Genomic DNA, 18,294 nt, shown 5'->3' on the forward strand with positions numbered 1-18,294 from the left:
AGCTAGTCGTCCCACCTGCTTGCACTTGGTCCATATCCCTCCAAACCTGTCCTATCCATGTACCTGTCTAACTGTTTCTTAAATGTTGGCATAGTCCCAGCCTCAACTACCTCCTCTGGCAGCTTATTCCACACACCCACCATCCTTTGTGTGAAAAAGTTACCTCTCAGTTTCCTATTAAATCTTTTCCCCTTCACCTTGAACCCATGTCCTCTGGTCCTCAATTTTCTAACTCTGGGCAAGAGACTCTGTGGGTGCAGGTGAAGGGGTTAATTGTTCGGTGGGTGCAGTAAGTGATAAAGGCTAGGGGTGGAAAGGAAACAAAGGGTGTCAGATAAAGAGGGAAGAGGAGTGAAATGTAAAGCGGGACGGAGGAGTGTGGGTGGGAGGGATCGGAGGGAGATGGGACTCGGAGATGCGTGTACGGAGGGGGGAGAGGTACAGGGTGACTGGGGGTGAAGGGGAATAGTGGGGTTGGGGCACTTAAACATTCACACAGTGCTGGAGTAATTCAGCGGGTCTGGCAGCATCTGTAGTTTCGGTCTCCATGTCCCCAGGGTGACTCCTACAGCCGCAGTGACCCTACTGGACGCATGCGCGTGTGGGTGGGCAGGGAGGGTGACTGCGTCGGGTTCCGCGCATGCGCAGTGACGTATGTTTTGTCCGGGTCCACGCAGGCGCAGTGACGTGTGTTTTGTCCGGGTCCGCGCAGGCGCAGTGACATGCGTTTTGTCGCGGTCCGCGCAGGCGTAGTGACGTGTGTTTTGTCCGAGGGGAGGGGGGTCCACGCAGGCGCAGTGATGTGTGTTTTGGTGGGGTTGACGGCGGCGGCTGCGCAGGCGCAATGCTCGGCCGTTGGGCGACGGTTGGTGTTTGAGAGGCAGCGCGGGGCCTGTTGCCATGGAGCCGCGGATGAACGAGCTGTTTGGGGGTGTCGCGGGCCCCCGAGCAGGGGCAGGAAGCCCTACCCCCCCCACCCCGGGCCGCGGCTCAGCCTCAGTGCGGCCACCCTCGGCCACGGCCCGGCCACCGGCCGGACGCAGCCGCGGCGCCGGCCTGGCGAGAGTGTCCTCCGGCCGCAGCCTGACATCCGCCCCGACTCCTGGCTCCGGTTCCGCCGGCGCATCTCCGGCGCCCTGTCCATCTCAGAGGGGAAAAGGCAGCGCGGCGATCAAGGCCGGGCACAAGAAGGCAAAGAGTCGACCGCGGGGCCGCAACAACCCGCCCTTCCTCCCGCCCGAGGTGAGAGGGACCGAGGAGAGAGAGAGAGAGAGAGAGAGAGAGAGAGAGAGAGAGAGAGATGGGGGAAGAGGAACCCGGGGGGGAGGAATGGGAGAGAGAGAGGGAGGGAGGGGGGTGAAGAGGGACATGAGGGTTGTGGCGGTGGCCTGAGGGATAGATGGTGAGCAACAGTGCAGGTTACTGGTGCCTGCCTGTAGGATGTGTGTCTGGGTGGTGAAGGATGATGAAACCCCCATCCTATGATGGGCTGGGTTCATGTTCATAAGTTGGAGGAGCATTATTCGGCCCGTCGTTTACTCTGCCATTCAATCATTGGCCGATCTCTGTTTTCCACTCAACCCCATTCTCCTGCCTTCTCCCTATAACCTTTACCAATCAAGAATCTGCCAATCTCCGCCTTAAAAATATCCATTGACTTGGCCTCCACTGCCGTCCGTGGCAATGGATCCCACAGATTCACCCCCCTGGTGGCCGTGTCCACAGGTTGGGTGAGGGTCGTGGCTTTGCGTTGTGGTCTGGGGTGCAGCGATGGGTGGAGAACCCTTCAACAACTACAACAGTGAGGGAGGGCCTCGGGACTAGTTAAAGCAGCTCAGCTGAGGGATGGGAACCAGATAGTGGGTCAGTATGCCGAGAAACAAAACTAAGTAAGTGAAATTTAGAAATGTAATAAGCAAAATATTTATGCTGTGAAAATAAAGCAATCAACAGCCGGGATCAAGACAGGCTTAAGGGACAAATTCAAATGCATTGTGTCCAATGGATGTTGAATGAGCAACTCCGTTGAGGAATTAGTGATAAATGTGTATAATTTGATTTTTTTTATTGCTGCCGCGTTACCTGAGGGGGATCCAAATATTCGAGGGCATTTAGTATTTAGCAAAGACTGGTAAAAGGAAAAGGAAGTAGGGGTAATGCTGTTAACAAGGGAGTTGTGCAGATCTTGGCTCAACAGTGGGAGTTATGTGACTGAACGATAGAGGTGATGTGGCACACTCTGTAAGTAAGGGAATAAGAGATTCAAGTAATGTAGTAATGAAGGGGGATTTTAATGTTCCAGTGTACTGGACAATGCCAATTACTCCTGGAAATGTAGAGGTTAAACCCCTGGAATGTATGAGAGATTTCCAGATCAGTATGTTGAGGAGCTGACTAGGAAAAAGCTATTTCAGATCTAGCATTGTGTAACGTGAAAGGTTCCCTTTGAATGAGTGACTATTATATGACTTTTTTATGTTTGTGAAGTACAGCAGTTCAATCCCAAGTCTGGGTTTTCAATACTTGAAGGTGTGAGGGAGATGGCTGGGTTGCTTGGGAGGCATTTAAAAAAAATACAGTGAAATTCCCAAAATCCTGGACATTTGGGACTGCCGGATTAGCAGTTTTGCACACCCTTTAATTTTTTTTTCTTCCGATGATAAACTTTCCAGCAAACCTGTTTACAGGGAGAGCAGGAAGTGGAGCCCCATTCAAGTTAAGTGAGCAGTAAAGTTGAAGGGAGTTTGGAAAGGGGGGCCCACTGAGATTAATGGGAGTGCAAGGAGAGGGAGCCAGGGAGCTAAAGGGGCATGGGCTCAATACCGAATCATAAGGATTTCCAAATAATCATATAGTGGATTATCAAAGTTTTGCTTTACATGATTTGTAACAAAAAAAGCTCAAACTTGCAACGTTGGGAGTGGTTGAACTGTAGATTACAGTACAAATAAAGCTGATGCAACATCAAAAAGAAAGGGCAATATGTGCTGTCAATTTGTTTTCTAATATTTTCCCTGCCACTGACTGGATTCACCAGTTAGTAATCACTGAATATAGCAACCACATTTACTGTACTCTAGTTGTCTGTGACCAGAGATGAGTTGAAAATGTTTCTCAGAGCTTTGGCAAACTCCTATAGCACCCTGGAAAGCAATTTTTGGGGTCATGGGGTCATGGGGACTAAAGCCAACTAAGACATGTAGTACCCCTATTTTTATGATAATTTGTTCAAGAATGTCACCATTCCCACCTTGCATTCTCGAACGAGAAACTGCAGATGCTGCAATCTTGAGCAAAAAACAGTGCTGGAGGAACTCAACAGGTCAGGCAACATCCGTGGAGGGAATGGACAGACCAGGTAAAGTGTCAAGACTGACTGTCTGCAGACTGACAGTCTGATAATCAGTTGGAAGAAGGGTTTCGACTCAATATGTCATCTGTCCATTCCCTCCACATACGCTGCCTGACCTGCTGAGAAGTATTCATGTAAGACATCGCCCCATGTTCGCTGGCACCACATATAGATTGTCTCTTTGGTCAACAATCTCAGATGGCGGACACAAAATGCTGGAGTAACTCAGCGGGTCAGGCAGCATCTCTGGAGAGAGGGAATGGGTGACGTTTCAGGTCGAGACCCTTCTTCAGACTGCTGTCATGGGAGTTGGTGGGACAGAGATAGAATGTAGTCTGAGACAGTAAGACTGGTGGGATTTGAAGTTAGAGAAGCCAATGTTCATACCACTGGGATGTAAGCTACCCAAGCGAAATATGAGGTACTGTTCCTCCAATTTGCTCTGGGCCTCACTCTGACAATGGAGGAGACCCAGGACAGAAAGGTCAGATTGGGAATGGGAGGGGGGGTTAAAGTGTTGAGCAACCGGGAGATCAGGTCGGTTAAAGCAGACTGAGTGGAGGTTTTCAGCGAAATGATCGCCGAGCCTGCGATTGGTCTCGCCGATATACAGGAGTTGACAAACTGGAACAGCGGATACAGTAGATGAGGTTGGAGGAAGGTGCAAGTGAACCTCTGCCTCACCTGAAAAGACTGTTGGGGTCCTTGGATGGAGTCGAGGGGGGACGTAAAGGAACAGGTGTTGCATCTCCTGCAGTTGCAGGGGAAAGTACCTGAGGAGGGGGTGGTTTGGGAGGGAAGGGACGAGTGGACCAGGGAGTTGCGGAGGGAACGGTCTCTGCAGTAAGCAGAAAGGGGTGGAGATGGGAAGATGTGGCTAGTAGTGGGATCCCATTGGAGGTGGCGAAAATGATGGAGGAGTATATGTTGTATGCGAAGGCTGAAGCGGTGGAAGGTGAGGACAAGGGGGGCTCTGTCCTTGTTACGAATGGGGGAAGGGGGAGCAAGAGCGGAGCTGCAGAATATCACGGAGACCTGAGTGAGAGCTCATCTATAATGGAAGAGGGGAACCCCCGTCCCCCAAAGAATGAGGACATCTCCGATGCCCTGGTATGAAAAACCTCATCCTGGGCACAGATGCGTTGTAGACAGAGGAATTGGGAGTAGGGGATAGAGTCTTTACAGAAAGCAGGATGGGAAGAAGTGTAATTTAAGTAGCTATGGGAGTCAGTGGGTTTATAATAGAAGTCGGTCAATAGTCTGTCTCCTGTGATGGAGCCGGTGAGATCTAGAAACGGTAGGGAAATGTTGGAGAAGGTCCAAGTGAATTTGAGTGCACGGTGGAAATTAGTCAGATGCCATCCCTTTCTGTTTCACTTCTGTTGCTAACTGTTGGGATTTGAAGTATTTGTAACCTGGACACCCTATCACTGGTTTTTCTCCCTACACCAACGCTTATTCTCAAGTTTCCAGGGTCCTAAATGAAGGATCCTGAACTCAAGGCATTGTTTCTATCTCTCTCCACGGGTGCAACCTGGCATGTTTAATGCTTACAGCACTCGCAGTTTATTTTGGGTTTCTATCACCTGTAGTTTATTTGCTTGAGGTGACCTTTGTTCCGCTGCCTTGCTGTACAGCTGCTTCCGTCGTTTCTGAGTGTTTAGAACCTGTCGGCAAGGTGTCCCTGTGGAGGGGAGGGGGCAATGGACATGTGTGCACCCATGAGCAGTGTTTGTCATGGCCCTGTCCCCTGCCCTGCTCTGATCAGGCTCGATGATCTCATTCCGAAGTTGGCCATGGTATCCCGGCCTGTTGGTCACCACCTGAATCTCCGGGTGGAGGGAGACTAGGAAGAACATGCAGTCCAGCACTGTAAATCATCAACGTTTTGATCCCTGGCATCTTTGGAGTTAGTTGTTCACAGTCTGCTTCATGTGGGCACTGAAAGATGGCCCTCCCGGTAGGAACAAATCATCATCTTTGTTACAAAATTGGGAATAAATGTGTGCCGTTGAGTAATCAGCTTAGGTATAAAACTGGGAACTAATGTGTAACTTAAACTTCTAGCAACCACTCGTATTCCTTCACAACAGATGATAAGTAAGGTTTACCTTTGCTCATCCAGAAAGAAGTTGATTGTCCTCCAGCAATGACCGCTTCTCGAGCCATTGTGACTGTATTTGTCAGTCACTCCTTTCCTGTTGCCCTGGTGCCCACTCTCTTTCTCTTTGGCATTTGCTGCACAGGGAAAAGCCGTGCATCAATAACCCAGCTCCGTATACCGAGTTAGCTAAACCTGCCTAATGACCATCATCTTCTGCACAGCTCAATATCTGTGTCGTTGTTGCCTCTGTGGGCTGACCTCAGCCCTTTGAACATTCTACATTGAGCCTTTTAATTTACACACCCAGGTCAAATGAAGTCCCATTGCTGGCTGTGTAACAAATTCACCAGGGGCCTCTGATTGTTGCTCTGTGGAAGTGATTATTGTGGGAATGTCTACACATGGGGATTTTAGTTTTGGCGGAGATGTTCAGTGCTCACTGCTGGTGACCAATGAGAATCATGCTTTCCTTTTCTTTACAGGCAGAAGAAGGAAACATCGAGTATAAGGTAAGGTTATGTTCATCAGTTCTAGGAGCAGAATTAGGCCATACAGCCCATTGAGTCTACTCCGCCATTCAATCATGGCTGATCTATCTATCCTCTAAACCCATTCTCCTGCCTTTGTCCCATAATCCCTGACACCCTGACATGTGTCTCGCCATTTTAGCAGCTGAGATTAGGCACTGTGTTTGATGACCATGCAATGATCCTATTGAAATGCACATAATACTTGACAGGGTAGATGCAGAGTTGTTTTCCCAGCTTGGTCCAGAATCGGGCGCACATATAAAGGAGGAGTCAGCCATTCAGGACAGAGCTGAGAAGAAACTCCTTCACCTCGAGGCCGGTTAATTTTCCAAACTGTTTACCAGAAGGGCTGCAGTGGCTTGGAGATTGATGGAACGTCAGGTTCCAACCAAATCAAAGAAAGTGTAGACAGCACTGGAAACTGGTGCTGGGGTACAGGATTGGCAGCAGCCACCAGTGGAAGAGGTGCAGCTTGACAGGCAAACAGCTACCTGAAGAAAAATAAGTGTCAGAACGTGCTCACATTTGTTGACCTGATAACGCTCTTGAATTAATTACAAAAGTTCTGCAGGTTCTATATCCTTCCTACTGCTGCTACAAGTTTCTGCTGTGAGTGTTATGTGGTTATTTTCTCTCCTCTCTGAAATGAGCTGCTCTCCCTCCCTCTGATGCCTTTTGTAGCCGCCTCTATTTTGGTTTCTTGTTTCTACCCATGTAGCCTCATGAGGTTGGGCTGAGTGCTGAGGCAGAGGGAGGCTGTGTCGGGTGAGGAGAGAAAGGGGTGATGGGTGTCTGCGTACTGTGTTGGTATGGGTAGAGGTAGAGTGGAGGTGTGTTGGCACGGATGGTTTCTATTAGTAGATCATCTACAGCATGAGCTTGTACTCGTGGTGGAATTGTATACAGGGCTGTAGGAGTTTCGCTGCTGAATTGTGTTGCATGTTTGTGCTTCTCCGTATGTCTCTGGCTGCCCTAGTAATGGATGCTTTGCCTCCTCAGCTGAAGCTGGTCAATCCGTCGCAGTACCGCTTTGAACACCTGGTCACACAGATGAAGTGGCGCCTCCAGGAGGGCCGCGGCGAGGCCGTTTATCAGATCGGGGTGGAGGACAACGGTCTGTTGGTGGGGCTGTCCGAGGACGAGCTCAAGGCCTCACTCAAAACCCTGCGCAGGATGGCAGAGAAGTATGTGGGCTCAGACCCTCGTGACCTCCCCATTGGGGCAGTTGAATGGGCTGGGGTGGGGGAGGGAGGGGTGGGACTGGACCCCACCAAGGTCAGCGCCCAGTGCAGTGTGCCCTGGCCTGCTGTAACTGAGTGGTGTTTTGTGTGCAGGGTTGGAGCGGACATCACGATTCTGCGGGAGTGCAACGTGGCGTATGACATAGACTCCCCCAGGCGGATCGCTGAGGTTTTGATTCGGAAAGTTCCTGATGACCAACAGGTATGGCCCAGGGCCGCTTCCCTCGCTTGTTCTCCCCACTGAATCATGCCTGCTCTCCGCAGCGGGCACCAGAGTTGGTCAAAGGGGGAATGTGGGGCACATCGTCCTCTGCCTGTTGACCTTGCTGGTGGTTATCTTCTCCACCAGCAGGAGCGGGTCCCTCGCTGAAGGGTCCACTCTAAGGTGGAAGATCCCCCAGGAGCTAAATGCATCATGGATGCGACGGGCCAACTGATTGTCGAAGGCTTGAGTGGGATGTTTGCACAGTAACGCCGGGTGCTGGAGAGCAGGGCCTGACACGTTGCAAGGGACCCCATTCAAGGTCTAACGATGTCAGGCAGCAAGTGCTGGAAATCCGAGAATAATGGAAGCATTTAGCTGGTTGTCAATGATCACGTGAAAGAACCAATCTCATCTTGCAATGAGATTAATTGGCTTTCGAAGAGCTGGCACGGGCACGCTGGACTGAATGGCATGCCTGAAGATAGGAGGTTGCAGCTGGGTGTAGGGTGTGTGCTGTCCTGGCTCAGTGGGCAAGAATGCCTGGTGTGGCTGTGCTGAGTCGGGCTGTGATTGCCCACTGGGGGAGGTTGGTGCATGGTCTGTGGCGTTGGGCGGGTGTAACCTGTGCCCTGCCTTTCCCTGCAGTTCCTCGATCTGCGAGTGGCTGTCCTCGGGAACGTGGACTCCGGGAAGTCAACCCTGCTGGGGGTCCTGACGCAGGGCGAGCTGGATAACGGGCGCGGCAGGGCGCGGCTCAACCTCTTCAGGCACCTGCACGAGATCCAGTCAGGCCGCACATCCAGCATCAGCTTTGAGATCCTGGGATTCAACAGCAAAGGAGAGGTAGATCCTCCACCCCACCTCCCTGGCCTGTAGAGGCCCGCGCCTGGACCGGGACCCTGGTGGAAATGCTGCCATCCTTCCCGGCCCCGTGGTGAAGCATGGGGCTGGGGTGGGGCTGCAGGGATGGCCATTCCAACCCTTGCTGCCTGCCAGTGGGTTGGGGGCGGGGATTCAGGAGAGTCCTGTGAACATTTGCAGGGTGGAGAGTGGGAACATTAGGCAAGTGTTATCCCTCCCAACATCCAGCCTCAGCTTTAGAAGGAGAAGGGTAGTACAATGCATTGAATGGACTCTCAGTTCTATTGGCCTAGTCAGCACAGAAACATGCCCTTTGGCCCACCATATCTATGCTGACCAATAAGCACCCATTTACCCACTGACTCCATTTACAAGCAATTGGTCCATCGCCTTCTATGCATTGTTAATTCAAGTGTGTGTCCATATAATTGTTAACGGTTGCATCCACCCCTCGGGCAGTGTGTTCCATACTCTAACTGCCCTTGTTGTTTGCAAGCAGGTGGCAGTTAGTGGTGGTGAATGGAGATGGGATATTGCATCTCAGCTCACCTCACTGGATAGGAAATAGGATCCCATTCCCAGCTCTGAGTCCCAGTATTGGGAACTGGATAGACTGAACCTCAAATCAGTGAGGTTCCTCACATCTGTTAGGGTCGGGCTCAGGCTGGGGTCTCCGTGTTGTAACCAGCTGTTGTCCCTCCCTGAAGGTGGTAAATTACAGCGACTCGCGCACAGCAGAGGTCATCTGTGAAAGTGCCTCCAAAATGATCACTTTCATCGACTTGGCAGGACACCACAAGTACTTGAAGACCACCATCTTTGGCCTCACCAGCTACTGCCCGGACTTTGCCATGCTTGTTGTCAGTGCCAACACGGGCATAGGTATGTTTTGCCAAAATTGGGCTGTGGGGGTGGGAGTGGGGAGTGGAGGCAGTACTGGGCACCGAGTGACAGCTTCAACCTCGTCCATGCCGACCAAGATGCCCCATCCAAGATAACCATCTCAACCTTTCCTATCCATGCTCCTGTCCAAATGTTGTTTAAATGTGTTATTGTACCTGCCTCAAATACTTTCTGTGGCAGCTCATTCCATATACCCACCATCGTCTATGTGGAAAAAGTTTCCCCCTTGCGTTTCTACTAAATCTTTCCCCTCTCACTTCAACCAATGCCCTCTAGTTCTTGTCTAAGCAAGAACTGCAGATGCTGGTTTTAATCGAAGGTAGACACAAAATGCTGGAGTAACTCAGCGGGTCAGGCAGCATCTCTGGAGAGAAGGAATGGGTGACGTGTCGGGTCGAGACCCTTCTTTATCCCTCTAGTTCTTGATTGCCGACCCCCGGGAAAAAGACTGCATTCACCCTATCTAAACTCCCCATGATTTTATGCACCTCTATAAGATCAACACTCAGCCTCCTGAGCTTCAGGGAATAAAGTCCTAGTCTGCCTAACCTTTCCCTGTAGCTCACGCCCTCAAGTCCTGGCAACATCTTCATAAATCTACTCTGCACTCTTTCCAGCTTAATGGCACCTTTCCTCGAGGAGGGCGACTAAAACGGAGCAACACACCCCCAAGTGCAGCCCCACCAACAATTCATGTAATCACCGGCTCACTGATCCGCGCCCAGTGAGGCTGCAGAGATATGTTTAGTTGTGGGGATTGGATGCAACTCGTCGCAGTGACCCCAGCGGTGGAGCAATCTCTCTGGGTGGGGGGCTCTGCCTGTAGACAGTAACTGGGCCCTGCAAGCATGAATTTTCTCCGACTGGTGCTGGAGTGGCCTGATGGAGTGGCGGAGGAGCAGCTTCAAGCAAAGCCCTCCGACCCTGCTCTCCAGGGAGCACACCTGATCCTGCTTCCCAGGGGCTTCCCTACAGGGTGAGCGTTCGGATGAGAGGGTCATCCCCTCCCCCCACTGCAGCATGTGTGCTGGGACCGCTGGTTGTCCTGCACTGTGCCATGCTCGCTCTCGGGTGCATCCAGTGCTGCTGCTGCTGGCCTGCATCCAGTGAGTCTGAAGTGTAATCAGCAGAAAGTCCAGTCACTCCTGCCCCAAGAGCAGGTGGAGCCATGCACTCTGGCCACCATGTCCGTGCCAACCATGTTCCCTTGATCCGCAGCCTCCCCAGCCTTGGTCATTCAAGAGTTCATCCAGATTAATGGCCTGAGACTCCCTGCGCCCACCACCCTGCAGCCAGTGTGTTCTAGACTTTTAAGCATTCGCTGGAAGGAGATTCTTTCTTATTTCCCCATAAATCTCTTATTCCTTAACCTAAAACATCCATTTGTGCCAAGGGAAACTGTTTCCTGCTCCCTGCTCTATCTATGTCGCACATATTGTTCACCCCTCGCATCGTCTCCTCTGCCTCGCTACCGGCTTGATGATTAACAATCGTGATTCTGACTGAGGTTGTGTGAGCCCTGTCATCTCTCGTATCTGCAGCTGGCACCACCCGGGAGCACCTGGGCTTGGCCATGGCTCTCAAGGTGCCCTTCTTCATTGTGATCAGTAAAGTGGACCTGTGCACCAAGAGCACCATCGAGCGCACCGTCAGACAGCTGGAGATGGTCCTGAAGCAGCCCGGGTGCAACAAAGTGCCGCTGCTGGTGTCCAGCAGTGACGACGCCGTAACAGCTGCCCAGCAGTTTGCTCAGTCGCCCAGGTAAGGTGTCACCCTGTCCCTGCATTTCACGGGGCAGTATCGCAGCCTCTCTGACTTTATGCTCAGAGGTGGGAGTGGATGTCCTGCAACCTTGGGGTGCGGGTCAGTGTAGTCTCCTGGTGTGATACTGCAGGTCGGGCAGCAACTGGCTGGGAGATGGCAGCTGAGCGGGCCGCAGGAGGAGTTCAGTGGGGGGGGGTTCCGGCAGACCAGTCGCAAACTCAGGAGACTCTGACCTGATCAGCCATGATCATATTGAATGGCAGTGCTGGCTCGAGGGGCCAGATGGCCTCCTCCTGCTCCTATTTTCTGTGATTCTATGACCTGGGTGTGAGGAAGTGGAGACGGCTCCTGGGGAGGCCCGTGTGTTTACAGGGAAGCTGGATGAGCACAAGGAAAGGAAGGAGTGAGGCCACACTTCTGCAATGCTTCTCATGACCACTGCTTGTTCCAGGGCAGATTGGCCTGTAAACTCCACTTGGTGAAGTGGGGTAACGGCAGTGCCCCAGAGACTACAGGGCTAACCACAGCGGTTCCGTTTGGGGAATACAATAAAATCGGGAGTGGTGATGGTGAACACTGCCACTCGTTTCGATGTGTTGGTGGAGGTGAAATGCTATCCATGCCCAGCCTGGTGTACACGTGACTCCATGCCCGCCCCCCCTTGTGTCGGCCAAGCTTTGGCGATGGCTCAGCACTGGTTCATCACCCCGTGTGTGCATAACTGCTGTAAAGTGGGAGCTGAGGGACCCTGCTTGCTCTTCTGAATTGGGCCACCTATTCAACAATAAACAACCCTCTGCCTTTACCCTTGCTGTGCCATACCTCCTGTGTGCAGTGCCTGTTCTGTTCACTGGCACGAGGTAGCGTCGGCTTGTTTAGATCCAAGCCTGAAGATGGCGTGCCCCACCGTGGCCCTCTCTTCCCCAGGAGGCCTCTGCCCAGCTCGGCCCTTCAACCGAAGCGGGATGAGTAAACCTTGGTGAGGTCGCCCACAACAGCTCGGCAATGACTCCTTAGCTGCTGTGAGCTGTGACATCTTGAGAGGCCAAGGAGCATTGAGAGGAATGCAGCATGTGTTGGTAATGTCCATATCTGTTCTGTTTAGCATCACTCCAATCTTCACACTGTCCAGTGTGAACGGGGTAAACCTGGACCTGCTGAAGGTTTTCCTCAATGTGCTGCCTCCACTGACCAACAGTAAGGAGCAGGAGGAGCTGATGCAGCAGCTGACTGAGTTTCAGGTAAAAAGAGAGACCAGAGTTCATCACTTGGTTCTGTGCTTGTGGATTGTGTTTTTAGATCCTTCGGCAACTGAGGGAACGTTGTAGGTCAACATGCAGCAGCATCAAAATGGCCCTACCATTCCCAGTTAATGTTAATTGAAGCTTGAAATGTCAAAAGGTAAAGGCAGCTGTACCAGGCTTTGATGTTTCAGTCGAAAGATAGCACCTCCAGCAGTGCAGCCCTCTTTTAGTACCTCCTGCCTTTGGCCCTCTCCCCTGGTACGCAGCTGGAGTTGCAATCTGGGTTAAGGGCCTGTCCCACTTAGGCGATTTTTTTGGCGACTGCCGGCGACTGTCAAAGTCATAGCAGATCGCCAAACTTTTCTTTTACCCGACGACAATGACCACGACAATGCCGAGTCAGGTCGAGATTACAGCGTCTTCTGAAACATCGCAAAATTCCCACGCTGTCAATGCTTCTCCGGCGTCCTGGTTTGCGCTGAAATCACTGACAAGTCGGTAAGTACTTGAGAGTTTTGAACTATAACACCTTGTATGGGTTACTTAAAAACCAAGCTTCACTGTAACAAGGAATGAACTGGATTTACTTCCAGTTTACTAACAGCTGTATTAAAAAAAAAAATTAAGTGGTTAAGTGGATTTTTGTGAAAAGTGCGGGCATTCTTTGAAAATGTAAGGGAGGTGTATATCTGGTTTCTGGGTTGCATATCTGGGTTTGGAGCTCACTTTAAATGTAATGGCTGAGGCCAAAAACATCGTGAAAATTCCCACGCTGTCAATGCTTCTCCGGCGTCCTAATTTTCGCTGAAATCACCGACAAGTCGGTAAGTACTTGAGAGTTTTGAACTATAACACCTTGTATGGGTTACTTAAAAACCAAGCTTCACTGTAACAAGGAATAACCCGGATTTACTTCCAGTTTACTAACAGCTGTATTAAAAAAAAAAGTGGTTCAGTGGATTTTTGTGAAAAGTGTGTGGGCATTCTTTGAAAATGTAAGGGAGATGCATATCTGGTTTCTGGGTTGCATATCTGGGTTGGGAGCCCACTTTAAATGTAATGGCTGAGGCCAAAAACAATAGACAATAGACAATAGACAATAGGTGCAGGAGTAGGCCATTCAGCCCTTCGAGCCAGCACCGCCATTCAATGCGATCATGGCTGATCACTATCAATCAGTACCCCGTTCCTGCCTTCTCCCCATACCCCCTCACTCCGCTATCCTTAAGAGCTCTATCCAGCTCTCTCTTGAAAGCATCCAACGAACTGGCCTCCACTGCCTTCTGAGGCAGAGAATTCCACACCTTCACCACCCTCTGACTGAAAAAGTTCTTCCTCATCTCCGTTCTAAATGGCCTACCCCTTATTCTCAAACTGTGGCCCCTTGTTCTGGATTCCCCCAACATTGGGAACATGTTATCTGCCTCTAATGTGTCCAATCCCCTAATTATCTTATATGTTTCAATAAGATCCCCCCTCATCCTTCTAAATTCCAGTGTATACAAGCCCAATCGCTCCAGCCTTTCAACATACGACAGTCCCGCCATTCCGGGAATTAATCTAGTGAACCTACGCTGCACGCCCTCCATCGCAAAAATTCCCACGCTTACCTGACCGTCAAACTGTTGCCTCCAATTTACCTGTCAAATGTCCTGACGGTAAATAAATTGGTTAAACACAAGCATTTTATGGTATTTTGTAATGACTTTACTTATTTTAATATTATGTGCTTCTAAATGCATCTTAAGAGAACCTATCAAACCTGGGGACAGCAGGTGACAGCGCCCGCAATAAGCTACGATACCTGGTGACAAGCCAGCTGTCGCTGAGAGATTTCAAACCGTTTGATTTCTCGGCGACGCGCCGAGATCCACTACGATCTTTGGAAGACTCCTCACGATCATGCCCGCAACACCCCGGCGAACGTTCGGCGACAGCCGGCGCCGGCAGTCGCCTTAAAATCGCCTGTGGGACGAACCCTTTAGGGGCCCGCTGGGGTTTCTCTGCTGTGTTGTGAAATTGTGCCGCAGCCTGGGGTACGGCCCTCAACTCTGCTCTTGTGGACAAACCTCCCCTTGTCCTCTTTAAACACCAGCATAGATGAGTGTGCCTGATACTTCAGGGGGAGGGGTGGGGTGTGTGCAGGTGCCAGGCTTGCGGTTTAGGTGAGTAAGGAGGTGGTATGGCATTAAAGATGTACACAGGGTTGTGTGAAGGACTGGTAGGGGGATTGGCTTGTGTGAATTTTCTCCAATTATTTGTTGCTTCCCCATTTGTACAGGTGGATGAAATCTATTCAGTGCCTGATGTGGGGACAGTCGTTGGTGGGACCCTGTACAGGTAAGAATTAGTGTTCCCAGATGACGTCTCTCTGCTGTAACTGTTCTCAGTTTGTGTAAAGAACCATGAGCAGCACCATGCTGCAGTGATGGAATGGGTCAGTTCTTCGCTGTCTCGGGTGGAGTGGATGGTGGTGCAGTTGTCGCATACAAACAGATACAAAGCCTTCCCTCTTGCACCTTCTCACTAATCGCATATTCACTCCCCTATTTCTGTATCACTAGGTGGAACCAGGAATAATCTGGAAATTATCACTTCTAATGTAGTGCTTCTATTTAAAATCTGCCCGGAGAACCATGTCCCATTTACAGCCCTAGATAGACACAAAAAGCTGGAATAACTCAGCGGGATAGGCAGCATCTCTGGACAGAAGGAATGGGTGACGTTTTGGGTCAAGACCCTTCTTCAGACAGCCCTTGGCACTGGTACGGAAACACCCACCTTCTGGCTGTTGACCCGTCTCCATCTGCTGTTCTAAAGTTGGTCAGCAATGCCCGGCCCCAGGGGGACATTGTACCACCCAGTACCACCGTGGTGTGGCTGTGCTCATGGCTGCCTCCAGTGAGGCTGGAGGTGGTGGGGGCTGAGGAGACGAGCTGATGGGTTGCACTGCTAGGTGAGATCTGCCCTCTGCATCGCAGTGCATTGACTGGGTCTGGTTTTGCTTCCCCCCCCCCCCAGTGGCATTTGCAGAGAGGGCGAGCGGCTGGTGGTGGGTCCCACGGACAGCGGGCACTTCCTGCCACTGACGGTGTGCAGCATTCAGCGTAACCGCTCGGGCTGCCGCGTGCTGAGAGCGGGTCAGGCTGCCACCCTGGCCCTGGGCAACTTCGACAGGGCCCTGCTGCGGAAGGTGGGTGTCTGCCGCGGGCTTGCATCGGGGAGGTGGGCATGACCCCGGCTCACGGGCACTTGCAGGGGGACGCACACGGCTGGAACCAACCTGGAGCTGTACCCCGAGTGTGGGCAGACCACCTTGGCACACTGCATGTGGGAACTGAGACTGAGGAACGGTTCCCAAGAGAAACAATGGGGGGGGATTGGGCCAGCAGAGTGCGATCAGTCCGGAGTGGGGGTTACTCCATAGCTGGCCAGGATTGGTCCTCAGTGGGATGGGGCTGGGTGAAGGACAGACTGTTGTATCATGGTTGGGAGGGGGTGGGTCAGGGCAAGGAGGGGGGGATTCTCAGCATGGGGGGTGAAGGTTGGGGAGGGGGAACGGTGGGGATGAGAGGAAGGGTGGGGACAGGCTGCCGTGGGTGTGGGTAGTAACCCTGGCCTTCCACAGGGTATGGTGATGCTGAGCCTGGAGATGCAGCCGACCGTCAGCTCACTCTTCGAATCCGAGATCGTGCTGCTGTTTCACGCCAAGACCTTCCGCAGGGGCTTCCAGGTGACGGTGCACGTCGGCAATGTGCGGCAGACCGCTATCGTGGAGCTGATCCATGGCAAGGTGAGTGTCAGTCTGAGCCAACCCACTCCTGCTGCACTGCGCTTGCCTCACCCCTCCCCTGAACGTAAGGAGGACTGCAAAGGCCCTTTGGTCAAACATCATGCCAAGAAAATCTCATCTGTCCATTCGTATGCATGTTTCTATCTAAATGCCTCCTTAACATCACTATCCACCATCACCTTTGACAGAGCATTCCAGGCACCCACCACTGTGTGTAAAAAAGTAAACTTGCCCTGCACATCTGCTTTAAACATTTCCCCTCTGACCTTAAAGCGATTGCCCTCTTTGACATTTCCCCACAGGAAAAATGTTCTGACTGCTTACCTATCCACGCCATTATATACCTCGATCAGGTCACCCCTCAGCCCCTGACGCTCCAAAACAAACAATCCAGGTCTGTCCAGTGTCTCCTCGGATCTCTGACCTACACCGTTGTGTGTTTCAGGAGGAGCTGAGAACAGGAGAGAGGGCAGTCGTGCGTTTCCGCTTTATCAAGCACCCGGAGTACCTGAAGGTGGGTGCGAAGCTGCTGTTCCGCGAGGGAGTGACGAAGGGCATCGGCCATGTGACCAAGGTCATCATGGAGCAGAAGACCTGAAAGCAAGCGATCCCGGGATTGTCCCGGCATAAATGCTCTCCAGCCCGAGGTGCCAGTCCCACTCCAACTGCACTTGGCCCAAGATCATGGGGGATCACATCATCAGCCCCATTAAATGCCCAGACCTGAACGCCCTCAGCACGTGTCCTTGCAGGATGAGTCCACCCTATCCTTCTTCTCTGGCTGCTCTCCCAGCTCTCTGATTCTTTGGTTTTAAATCCAAACCCATCTCTTGGGATTGCCTGCCTGGTTGTGCAGTTCACGGAGCTTCCTTGTCCCATCAGACAGAGATGGGTAGCACAGGACCGGGTGAGATAAAACCACGTGCGGTGTCTGAATGCGAAAAGCTGCTGCGTAGATGATGGCAGGTTAAAGCAAGGAGTTAGTGCCTTCTTTTGATATGGCTTCTGAGGAGTTTCACTGTGTCTAACCCGTGCCCCTGGAGTGTGTGATGGGGCAATGTTGAAGGAGCTTCATTCTTGTGTCTGACCCTGGGGCGATGGGGCAGTGTGTTATAATTATACAGCAAGGAACCGGGTCCTTTGACCCAAAATATCAATTAAGATGCCTGTCGAAGTTAGTTCCATTTGCCTGTGTTTGGTGCACTGTGTGACAGGACAGTGAGGAAGGAGCTTCATTCTGTGACCAACTGGTTTCCGGGGGGTGTGTGACTGGACATATAGAGTGAGCTTCGCCCTGTCTAACCCTGGGGGCTGTGGTACATATATGGAAGGAGCTGACAGGAAGTGGTTGAGGCAAGTACATGGAAAGGTTTAAAGGGATGTGGGTCAAACACTGACAATTGTGACTAGTGTGCATGGGCAACTTGGCCTGGGTGAGTTGGGTCCTGTACTGTATAACTGAATCTGTGACAGAACAGTGTAGTGGGAGCTTCACCCCTGTGTCCTGGGAGTGGACGAGTTGGGCTGAAGGGGCTGTTTCCATGCTGTATATCTCCGTGACTATGAGTGTGTAGAGGGAACTTGCGTGTGCCTAACCTGATTGTTTTCTTAATTTCAAAATATTCTTTATATTGACACTTCTAAAATATATGTTCATGCCAACATTTTCCAGTAATTATTCCCATAAATCAACATTTGTACATGTTATTATTCACAGTGCTCTCCCTTCAAGGGTGTGTGGCAGGAGGGAGAGGGAATTTTAGTTGGGCTGGGGAGCGAATGAGCAGAAAAGTGCTTACAACAATATGTGTTCCATTGTGTGATATAGGTTGTTATGTACATTATTTCTGTATATAAAGATGTACAGAGATATTTGCTTTTAATAAATAATTTTAAGCGATGGCTTTTCTGACTTGCTAATTGAAAAGAAAACTAAGTGCATGAAAAGTATTGTGTAACAATGAAAAGGCAAGGTATTTGTTTTGTAAATGCATGAAGGAAAATAGTAAGCATAAGTGCTGAGCTTGTTGGGAGTGTGGGGAGAGGTGGGTATTTGTCCTTGTAGTCAGAGAAGGTCACCTGCTGCACTGATGGTGAGGTTAGTGCCTTGCTTTAATTGGGCCTGGAAGGAGTTTCACTGTGTCTAACCCGTGCCCCGGGAGTGCGGATATTTGTGTGTCTATCCTTGCAGCTAATGAAGGTAGAGGTAATGTAATAAATGATAGGGGGAGACTATTGCCAGACAGGCATCTTTAAAATGAGATGATACGTGGTGTTTGAGGAGGGGAGGTGTACTG

The 18,294-nt window shown here is 51.2% G+C and overlaps 1 protein-coding gene across 1 annotated transcript; it reads left to right on the top strand.

The window, feature by feature from the left end:
- Window positions 1-826: 826 nt before the first annotated feature.
- Window positions 827-17,895, top strand: LOC144591158 (GTP-binding protein 2-like). The gene is made up of 12 exons (XM_078395452.1): window positions 827-1,242; window positions 5,939-5,965; window positions 6,986-7,170; window positions 7,321-7,429; window positions 8,078-8,275; window positions 9,001-9,175; window positions 10,738-10,957; window positions 12,066-12,201; window positions 14,486-14,544; window positions 15,226-15,397; window positions 15,833-15,997; window positions 16,443-17,895. Exons 1-12 carry the CDS (start codon window positions 901-903, stop codon window positions 16,593-16,595), a joined length of 1,941 nt encoding a protein of 646 aa, XP_078251578.1. The 5' UTR covers window positions 827-900; the 3' UTR covers window positions 16,596-17,895.
- The last annotated feature ends 399 nt before the right edge of the window (window positions 17,896-18,294 follow it).

This window comes from Rhinoraja longicauda, unplaced genomic scaffold (genome assembly GCF_053455715.1).
Source record: "Rhinoraja longicauda isolate Sanriku21f unplaced genomic scaffold, sRhiLon1.1 Scf000624, whole genome shotgun sequence".
Classification (NCBI taxonomy): domain Eukaryota; kingdom Metazoa; phylum Chordata; class Chondrichthyes; order Rajiformes; family Arhynchobatidae; genus Rhinoraja; species Rhinoraja longicauda.

Bases quoted from the DNA above. Each gene is read 5' to 3' on its own strand.
- LOC144591158 (XM_078395452.1), top strand. From the start codon at position 901: ATGGAGCCGCGGATGAACGAGCTGTTTGGGGGTGTCGCGGGCCCCCGA. The intron at 7,171-7,320 runs GTATGTGGGCTC...TTTTGTGTGCAG, and splicing joins CTGCGCAGGATGGCAGAGAA to GGTTGGAGCGGACATCACGA. The intron at 15,998-16,442 runs GTGAGTGTCAGT...TGTGTGTTTCAG, and splicing joins TGGAGCTGATCCATGGCAAG to GAGGAGCTGAGAACAGGAGA.